At 46.2% G+C, this 9,183-nt stretch overlaps 2 protein-coding genes across 4 annotated transcripts; one reads left to right on the top strand and one right to left on the bottom strand.

Moving 5' to 3' along the window:
- The first annotated feature begins 1,012 nt into the window (after positions 1-1,012).
- Positions 1,013-4,323, top strand: LOC137883497 (GDP-L-fucose synthase-like). Of its 3 annotated transcripts, none has more exons than XM_068724988.1 (10): positions 1,013-1,112; positions 1,648-1,817; positions 1,897-2,011; positions 2,139-2,267; positions 2,354-2,427; positions 2,547-2,680; positions 3,124-3,255; positions 3,345-3,424; positions 3,636-3,735; positions 3,821-4,323. In XM_068724988.1, the coding sequence occupies exons 2-10, from the start codon at positions 1,660-1,662 to the stop codon at positions 3,874-3,876; spliced, it is 978 nt and encodes a 325-aa protein (XP_068581089.1). In that variant the 5' UTR covers positions 1,013-1,112; positions 1,648-1,659; the 3' UTR covers positions 3,877-4,323. The 3 variants fall into 3 exon arrangements, with proteins under 3 accessions (XP_068581089.1, XP_068581091.1, XP_068581090.1); XM_068724990.1 differs by lacking the exon at positions 1,013-1,112 and adding an exon at positions 1,141-1,339; XM_068724989.1 differs by lacking the exon at positions 1,013-1,112 and adding an exon at positions 1,375-1,427.
- A 119-nt stretch (positions 4,324-4,442) lies between these two features.
- Positions 4,443-9,149, bottom strand: bmb (brambleberry). The gene is made up of 13 exons (XM_068724981.1): positions 9,062-9,149; positions 7,722-7,984; positions 7,403-7,531; positions 7,138-7,323; positions 6,841-7,063; positions 6,529-6,645; positions 6,250-6,429; positions 5,960-6,166; positions 5,750-5,870; positions 5,352-5,413; positions 5,055-5,185; positions 4,856-4,977; positions 4,443-4,760 (listed from the first exon to the last, which is right to left on the bottom strand). Exons 2-13 carry the CDS (start codon positions 7,980-7,982, stop codon positions 4,625-4,627), a joined length of 1,875 nt encoding a protein of 624 aa, XP_068581082.1. The 5' UTR covers positions 7,983-7,984; positions 9,062-9,149; the 3' UTR covers positions 4,443-4,624.
- Between the last annotated feature and the right edge of the window lie 34 nt (positions 9,150-9,183).

The following is a 9,183-nucleotide window of genomic DNA, read 5'->3' as shown; positions in this document are numbered from 1 at the left end:
AAGAAATATGATCGCTGCTGCAAGACATCTGCCTTTTGCACACGCCCCCTACATCGCACACAGTCTCCAGTGTTCGGTCACAGTGTGTAAATGGAATACTGCTGTTGAAAAGCCCCTTATTTGTTTAAAGTGTTTGCAAACCAAATGTTATTGCACTTTTGTTCATATAGCAGTACTTTCAAAATAAAAGTGTGCATTACACTACTTTTGAATTCATTGTTGAATTTTGTGCATCCCTGCTCCTCTTTCTGGAGGAGCTTGGGCCGGCTGTTGAGGGAGTCGATTCTTCAGGGCTGTCTTCTTCCTCGATGCCTCCTTGACGCTGAGGAAGGTCCTGATGTTGAGGAGGGTGATGATGATGATGATGATGATGAGGGTGCTGACGCTGAGGAGGTTCCTGCTGGGGTCCTCTGTCGTAGGAAGAAGTTGTACACAAATGTGTTACACCACATGATTCATTATCCTGTTAACTGTTCTGCATTTTTATTTTAAAATAAAAGTCCCATCTTCTGCCACCCTGACATTTGACAACATTCAAATTGCTGGACAAAAGATTTAAAATGATCTCAATTGCTTTAAACTATAGGTATTTGTAAAAAAAAAAAAAAAAGGGTTTATTTGAAAGATGTCAACGATAAAATCATTCCATTGTATTCATTTTGCATTCGTTATCATTAAAATAAAACATTTTGACAGTGTTCTTAGTTCATTTGCTCGGACGGTTGCGCCGCAATTTTCAGGGTTTGAGATGCTGAAACATAAAAGAATAAATATGATTTGAATGTACTGAACATGTATTCAAACTAAATAGCTTGTATTGAATGAAATGATGCATGTCTTGAATTGATTAAAAAAAACACATTTGAGTATGTATATGTGAGAAATGTGTATCCAGTGAAACTTTATAGTTGATGCATGTCTGAATAACTGGAACGCTTCAGCGTGTATGAAAAACAACCCAGCTGTTCGTGAACACAACTTTATTTTGAAGGTTATAACCGGAAGCTCTCTCTGTCTCCGGCGCAGACAGGTCTTTCTGGTCCGGCATGGACAGGATATGCGAGACTACATTCAAACCTCCTCCTTCTGTCCGTGTAGTTGACAGCCAACGGGTGAGAAACAACTGCTTCATATATGTGTTTGGCTCCGAGTTAAATTGAACATTTAGCTAACACTAAGGAATGAATACAGCGGCTACCTGCTAGCATAGCTAACGTCAACTTTGGTTGGTAACGTTAGCGTCGCTGGCTCTTTGGCTCAGCTCAACAACGCGCTTCTTCTGTAAATAGCTGCTCGCCTCCAACGAGAAGCGGCAGGTAGAGCGACCATAGACTGAAGGGTAGCAGCACACACACACACACACACACACACACACACACACACACACACACACACACGTTGGCCTTTTTGGATACCCGGAAAGTGCGGTAAGCTTAAGCTAGCTGTAGTAAGTTAGCGACTGTTTGTTCCGTGAGGATGTAGTTTGCGCTGCCCCCGGTGACGTGTCATTCACCTGCTATTTACACAGCGACCTGTAGACGCTGTCGGGGAGTTTTCTGTGCCACATTAACTGCTCCTTTTGTGTAATATAACATAACCAGTGTGTCGTATGCAAACACTCATATTGTGTTGTCATTTTGTGTGCAGAGCTCTCTCTAGATGGACTGTCAGGGTGGTCACACCGGTCCGGTGAGGGTGTTGGTGACAGGAGGATCCGGCTTGGTGGGCAGGGCCATACAGCATGTGGTCAAAGTAGAGGGGGCAGCCAAGGAGGGGGAGGAATGGACCTTCCTCTCCTCCAAAGATGCCAACCTCATGTGAGAGAACACTTTCTCCTAGCTACTGCCAGTATGCAAACGCGCGGTTGTCGGTGCTGATTGTGGCCCCTCTGTTCAGGAACATGGAGGAGACGAGGGCCGCGTTTGAGAAACACCGGCCGACCCACGTCATTCACCTGGCTGCTATGGTCGGGGGGCTTTTCAAGAACATGAAGTACAACCTGGACTTTTGGGTATGAGGAAGTCACTGCTGATGAGCTGGCACAGGCGTTTGGAAAGGTTGCTCGACGTGTGTTGAAAGCGGCATTTGTTGTGTTATTTATGTACCTTTTTTGTTTTGTGTGTGTCTGTCCCCTCCAGAGAAACAATATCTACATCAACGATAACGTGCTGCAGGCCGCACATGAAGTTGGCGTGGTCAAGGTCGTGTCCTGTCTGTCCACCTGCGTCTTCCCCGATAAGACCGCCTACCCGATTGACGAGACCATGGTAAAAGAGCCGCAGGTCTTCTCTCTAGCTGGCATCGGTACATTTGTAAATGGCTACTAACTTTACTTTTGCTTTCTTTGCACAAGATCCACAACGGTCCACCTCATGAGTCGAACTTTGGCTATGCCTATGCGAAGAGAATGATTGATGTTCATAACAGGTGGGAACTGATTGTGCCGTAACATGTTTAGTAAATGTTGCATGAATACAAGTTGTCTGTAAAACTATATGTGTGTGTGTGTGTGTGTGTGTGTGTGTGTGTGTGTGTGTGTTTCACAGGGCGCATTTCCAGCAGTATGGGCGTCGCTACACAGCTGTGATTCCCACTAATGTCTTTGGTCCTCACGACAACTTCAGCATTGAAGACGGCCATGTGCTGCCAGGCCTCATCCACAAAGCGTACATCGCTCAAAGTATGTCACATTCTCTTATTTGAGCTAATATTGATGAAACACCTTGGTAGGGGGCAGCTGTGGCTCAGTGGTAGAGAGCAGGGTCTTCCCTCAGTCAGAGGATCGGCAGGCCAGTCTCAGGCTCCGCTAGTCCATCAAGACACTGAACCCCAAATTTCTCCCGCAGGCTGCTCCGACGGTGTGTGAATGATTAGAAATTAAATTTAAGAAATTAGATACGGTGTTGCTTTTTCCAATGAAAGTAGCTAAATGTAGTGAGAAAGTTGCTACGTCTGCAACACTGACAGCCGCTCCCTCAAAATGACACCTATGACTCCTTGTTAAGTTGTGTTGTTACCAGTTGTTTGATGACTGTGACTGAATATCAGTATTTAATATAAGATCCTGTCCATTGGACGAGCAGGATCCATATCAATCCTGTACTTGTTTTTGTGCACGATCAGAGGAGGGGAAGCCCCTGGTGGTCTGGGGCTCCGGCACTCCCAGGAGACAGTTCATCTACTCTTTGGACCTGGCTCGTCTCTTCCTGTGGGTCTTGAGAGACTATCCAGAGGTGGATCCGATCATTCTCTCCGGTGAGTCCTCGTACGCGGCGTGTCCGTAGTAGTGAGAGCTGAGTTTAAGTTCACCGTGCTGACGTCTGTGTCGTGTCCTCTGGTTCCAGTCGGAGAGGAGGATGAAGTGTCCATAAAGGAAGCAGCAGAAGCAGTTGTGCAAGCGCTGGACTTTAAAGGAGGACTGGTGGTATCCTTGATTTTTGGAGGCGTTTAACTTGGGCTGGGTGGTTTACTATATATATAGTCCACGTTTGTTGCACATAGAGTACAAATATCGTGCATTTTGTAGTTCAGACTTGTGTGTAATTGTTACTATAGTCCTTTTATAGTCAAAGCGGCTGTTCAAATCATTTCTATACCATCAGTCCCATGTACTTTCCTTGACCTTAGACCTCTAGTTTGACACCAGTAAAGCAGACGGCCAGTTCAAAAAGACAGCCAGCAATGCGAAGTTGCACCGCTACCAGCCGGACTTCACCTTCACGCCCTTCAACCAAGGTGGGACTGACTGTAGGACACTTGGACATGACAAGAAGTGTGTTTCGATTACGTCTTCACCGACTCTTCTGCCTCTCTCTCACAGCTTTAAAGGAAACCTGCGATTGGTTCGTTACCAACTACGAATCGGCCCGGAAGTGAAAGCTTGTTGCCAACGAGTTGGTGCGAAGTCTGTCGACCGGCGGGCCGCTCTGCTGGACTAGAGGCTGAATAGAGAAGACGGTGATGGAAGAAACCAAAAAGGTGGTTCATCTGCAAAGGTAGATAGTTACTGAATTAAGTCGCGTCGGTTTGACGGAGTATCTCACGTCAAGCTTGACTCCTTTCTTTTTAGGGTAGATGAAGCACTGTATACTTTCAATATTGTGTTAATTATTAGACTACTTCAATCTTGGAATCCAGGTGCAATTTATTATAAATCCTTTTAATCACTGAATGTTGATGGTTTGGGAGATCACGTGGTCTAGCTTTGGTTTGCTATTGAATGAATAGAAAGGGTTTTGGTATGTACTGTTTAAATAGAGGCGTGGCTGTTATTTTTACTCAGTATGTTGGCACTGAGCAAAATAAACGTTTTATACCAATATGCCTGAAGCGTCTTGCCTGAATCTCTGAGGGCTCCGATATCATTTATTAGGTTTTCATATTCTACAGGAAGGTAACATGTAAGACTTTGAGACTACGACTATTGTTTTGAGTAGACGTACAGATGGATTCATAGGCAAAGAAATAATTTATTAACTTAAAAATGAACAGCGGGCACAACTTACAATGACATCACAGTAACAGTTTTTGCAGAGAAGACCCTCTAGGTACACATACAGTTAAAAAAAACATGGCAATATAAATATACTTAAAACATCTGTAGTGTTAAAAAGAAGTGTAGTGTTCATTTGACAACATGGGAGGTGTGGCCTCCTCCTCCTCCGTGGACTCTGCAGTACTCCTGTCCCAGCACGGCTCTCTTCTTACAGGACTTCCCCGTTTTAGTGACCCCGTTGCACAGCTGACGGCCTGATCGAGAGCTGCAGCAGGAAAAATAGAGCAAAAAAAAAGGAAAGTCGTGATCAGTTCATTAATAATTGATAACGAGCAATAGTTAAAGTCTAACAATCCTGACCTGTTGCTGACGAGCGACGAGGTCGGACTCGCACTTCGTGAGTCGTTTGTGAAATCACACGAGCCGTTCACTGCATCAAAAACACCTGCAAGGTTTCTCAGGGGAATATCAGCAACCAGAGCCTATAAAATAGAAACACCGTTTTAAGTAACTCACGAGGTTCTGTGAATAGAGCTTAAGTTACCCCTCATGTGCTCACCGCTGAGAGGACCGGTTGTGGTGCAGGCCTGGGAGTGGAGTGGCTGGGTGTGCCACTAATCGGCATAAACCTGGACTCTGGCCATGGCTTCCTGTGAGGAGGAGGAGTCACTGCAGATATGCCCAAGTTACCTGTACACAAAGACGTGCGTGACTCAATCAACTGGGGGAATACTTCACCCCCAAAATTAACATTTGCACATCAGTTCCTCACTGTGAATTTGAGGAAAACTTGTTTTTTCCTCACATTACTCATTGGTAAGATATCTCACTGTTAGGTACAGTATACATGTCAAACCTGATATGACGCTGTCTTGAGTCAAAAGGTCATCTTGCTCCGTGAAGCAATCACTTTCATCTCTGAAAAAAAAAAAAAAAAAAAAAAAAAATACATCAAATTCACGGGACGTTTGTACAATAGTTCATTTGAAAATAGTAAGAATAAAACAAAGCCGAAATGATTACACAGTTGATTAGGCAATCAACAATTAAATCAGCAACTGCTTTGATAATGAATGTTTCTTCAGTGTAGATTAAATCTCTTTTGGCCCAGTCGGCTGACGAAACAAGACATTTTGAAGAAGTCACTTTGGGTTCTGGAACCCACACAAAGCATTTAACAAAATAATGAATGAAGAAAATAATTCATTATCCTTTTGCAGCTTAGACGGTCTATAATGAACTCTGCAGACTCACTTCTGCAGTGTAGAGGACAGTGGATACGAGACCGGCTGCTTCAGGGGCTTCGTGTCACGCAGGGAGGCGGTCTTTCCTCTGGTCTGGAGGCATGCCCACATCTGACTCACAAACCAGTGACCTGCACATATGGAAAACAACAAAACAACATTGTCTCAGGATGCGTAAGACTTTGCATCTTGCCTCGTAAGCATCGTTTAAGTTTGTTACCCAGAGAGAGAATGAGCAGCAGCAGGCTGAGGCCGGCAAGATCCAGCGCCGGCTGCCGGTTGACCTCGGCCACAGCGTTGAGAGGAACGGTGAGCAGCAGCGCGGCTCGAGAGAAACCCGGACAACGCAGGAAGGTCAGCAGGACGGCGCACAGGACGAAGTAGCCTGCGTGTGCGACACACGTCCACACGGCTGTCAGGCTCAAACCTGAAATCACGAGCACAAAAGGGACGGAATCAATTAAGTACAAGTCAGTGGCAGCAGAGACGATGACGAACGTGACGTCTCACCTGCCCAGCCGAGGTAGCCCTGGATCACGTGGAGCCGCTCCTCAATGCGGCTCTGCATGTTGTCCAGGAAGTGCAGCGTGGCTCCGAGGGTGCTGTTCATGCGCTCCAGTTTGTTCATCAGGTCCGTGTAGTACCGAGAGGTCTGGTCCTGGTACTGCAGAAACTCAGACATGCTGTGGTCTGATGAGCCACAGAGGGGAGAAGAGACGCATGTTGATAGACGACGCTTATTTCAACGGCAAGTTTTTAAATTTGTGTGACGGATTTTGATTTGATTACCGATTTTTTGGTGGATGTCCTGCGCTTGGTTTCGGACATCGGCGAGGTCTTTAACGATCGCCTTGTGGCCGTCCTGCACCTCCGAGCCTTGGATCTGCAGATGTTCACTCACGTTCTCTTAAGAGCGGACAGGGAGGCAGGCAGAAGGGAATAAACATCAATTTAAAATCTAGAATAATAAAATTTAAAAAAAAAGTTCTAATAAAGCGTGTGCTTTTAAAGAGTGAAAGCACGAATGCAGGTGCACATTGCAGGTGCCAAATGTAGCTAATGCTAAATCTGTGTCAGGGTGGAATACATGCGAGCGCTCACCCACTCTCTTTGTGATGCCCTGAATGAGCTGGGCTACCAGTTCCTGTCCAGAGGCGATTAGGGCTTTTTCCTGGCTCAGGCGCTCCAGGTTGTCCCTCAGTGAGCTCTCCATTTGGCCCTGGCCCTCGTTCAGTCTCCCCTGTTGGGCCTGCAGAGCGCTGTGACCGTCCAACAGCTTGTCCAAGGAGGCGGCGGTCAGTTCCTTCAGCTCCAGCTGGCCCTCCTGTCAGAAAACAGGAATTTAGTTAAAAGCATAATCAACTGGCATCCTATGTGCGCATGAAGATGGAGATCTACCTTCAGCTCCGTCATTGCATCCAGCTGGCTCGTGGCGGTGGAGATGAGAGCGTTGACGGTTTGCTCCGCTCTGCGCCGGAAGAGCTGCTGCCGCGTGGCGTAGCAGACGGAGCGCGCCCTGTTGCTCACTATGTGGTAAGCGTTCCACGTGTCCGAGTCCATGTCTGCTGTGCACTCTCTGATGGTCTGAAACGTCACAATGAGACAAGCGCCACGACACACATTGTTTTGATTTTAAAAATGTGACGAGAACTGTCTTTCTTACCATTTGCTCTGTGCAGGGGTAGGTCCGGCGCCCCTCAGTCTCCGCCTGGCAGTTAAACAGTACGACCCCGAGCTTCGCGAGCTGCTCCTCCGGGAGGCTTTCGCAGTTCGCCTTCAGCTGGGCAACCACCTACAGCAGAGCACAGCGCTTTGTTACAATGTCACGGTAAGAACGGAAAAAAAGGAGGTGTAGGTGTAGCAAAGTGACAGAGCTGTGAGCAATGCCACCATTGGAGAATCTTTGTGTGTTTTGGTCTGTTTGTCGGTCAATTGAGACTTCAGGATATTGTGATGTGCCAAAGACTAAATTCGTCATTTACCCTATAGTGACAGCTGTCTAATGGGCTGAGCTCCATCAGCTTTGACTCCGCCAAAAACCGCTCATCTGCAGTGGTCATCTCAAACCGGGCATCCTTTGCCAGAAGCGCTGGGACTTCTGCTGTTGCAGGTGGAGGAGGAGGCGGTGGTGCTGCTGCAGGTTCCTCCTTTCCTTTCAGCCACTCAAACAACCCGCTGACTGCAGGACAGGCCAGCGTGCAGATGAGCAGGACGCACAGGTGGTGGATCAGGAGACGGCCCATGTCTGGAGCGTAACACAAGAAGAATCCATCATCAATGCATCCCTTAAATATTTTAATTGGCGAGAGATTTATAACATTAAAACAGAAACAGTACAACAAATACCTCACACTTCTTATTACTCTCTCTTGAGAGAAATAGAGATGAAGAGCCTGTCAAACAACTCAGAGGAGCTTTGTAGTATTTGTTCTACTTATTAACTCTTCAGGCCATGTGCGATTTCTCAATAATAATTTACTAACTTTCCAGAAAAGTCTCTACAACATATAACACCCTACATCGTGTAACTGCCTGCTTTACCTTTATCACTATCCGACATCTCATTAAGATGTAATTAATTGGTTGTAATGTTCTTAAAATGGACCGTGGCTAAGTGGAGAGCAGGGCTGCCTTTCAATCAGAGGGTTGGCGGTTCGATCCCCCACTCTAGTCTCTCTACTAGTCTCGTGTCAATGTGTCCTTGAGCAAGACACTTAACCCCAAAATGTCGGTGTGTAGATAGATACTGAATTGTAAGTCGCTTTGGATAAAAGCGTCTGATAAATGACCGTAATGTAAAATGTCAAAATATTAAGAAGGTCGCTAGATGGCGACAACAACAACAACAACAGGGCCGATACTGCTGAAAAGATTGTTTCACAATGTATGTGCAGCATTACTATGATATACGTTAGATGGATGCATTGGGGTATTTTGAGCCCGTGCACAATGAGCATATCTGCATGCACGCTGACAATAATCCAGACTTTCATTCATGCGTTTGAATGAAGACCACACCGAGGCTTTGCCCGGGCATGTCTGCTCCGCTGCCCCGGCGCTCCAACACACCAGTACCCGCTGTGTGGACCACTACGACACCATCCACGCATGAAGAAAACATACAATGTGCATCACTAATGAGGAACAGACGCGACGATTAGAGGGAAACGGAATTTTAAATCAACATGCGCGTCTGTTTTAAGCACGATGCCTTCTAGGTAACCCATTAAAAACTGTGACAAGATAATACTCATTATAAATGAACTACTTTTCTATGCACGCTGGATTAAATGCACATTCTGAACATTGCTAAATCATGTACCTTGTTCTTAATTTGTGCAGGTCCTTGTGCTGCTGTCTCCCTCTCACAGCTGTTCAAAATTACATCTGAGTAGTTTGTGGTCCAACACCTCCCCGCCCCACGGACGCATGAAGACACGGACA

The sequence above is a fragment of the Cebidichthys violaceus genome, unplaced genomic scaffold (assembly GCF_023349555.1).
Source record: "Cebidichthys violaceus isolate CVI_PGR_0920_01 unplaced genomic scaffold, fCebVio1.0.p SCAF_33, whole genome shotgun sequence".
Lineage (NCBI taxonomy): Eukaryota > Metazoa > Chordata > Actinopteri > Perciformes > Stichaeidae > Cebidichthys > Cebidichthys violaceus.
The sequence above is the reverse complement of the archived record's forward strand: the minus strand, read 5'-3'. Positions and strand labels throughout refer to the sequence as shown.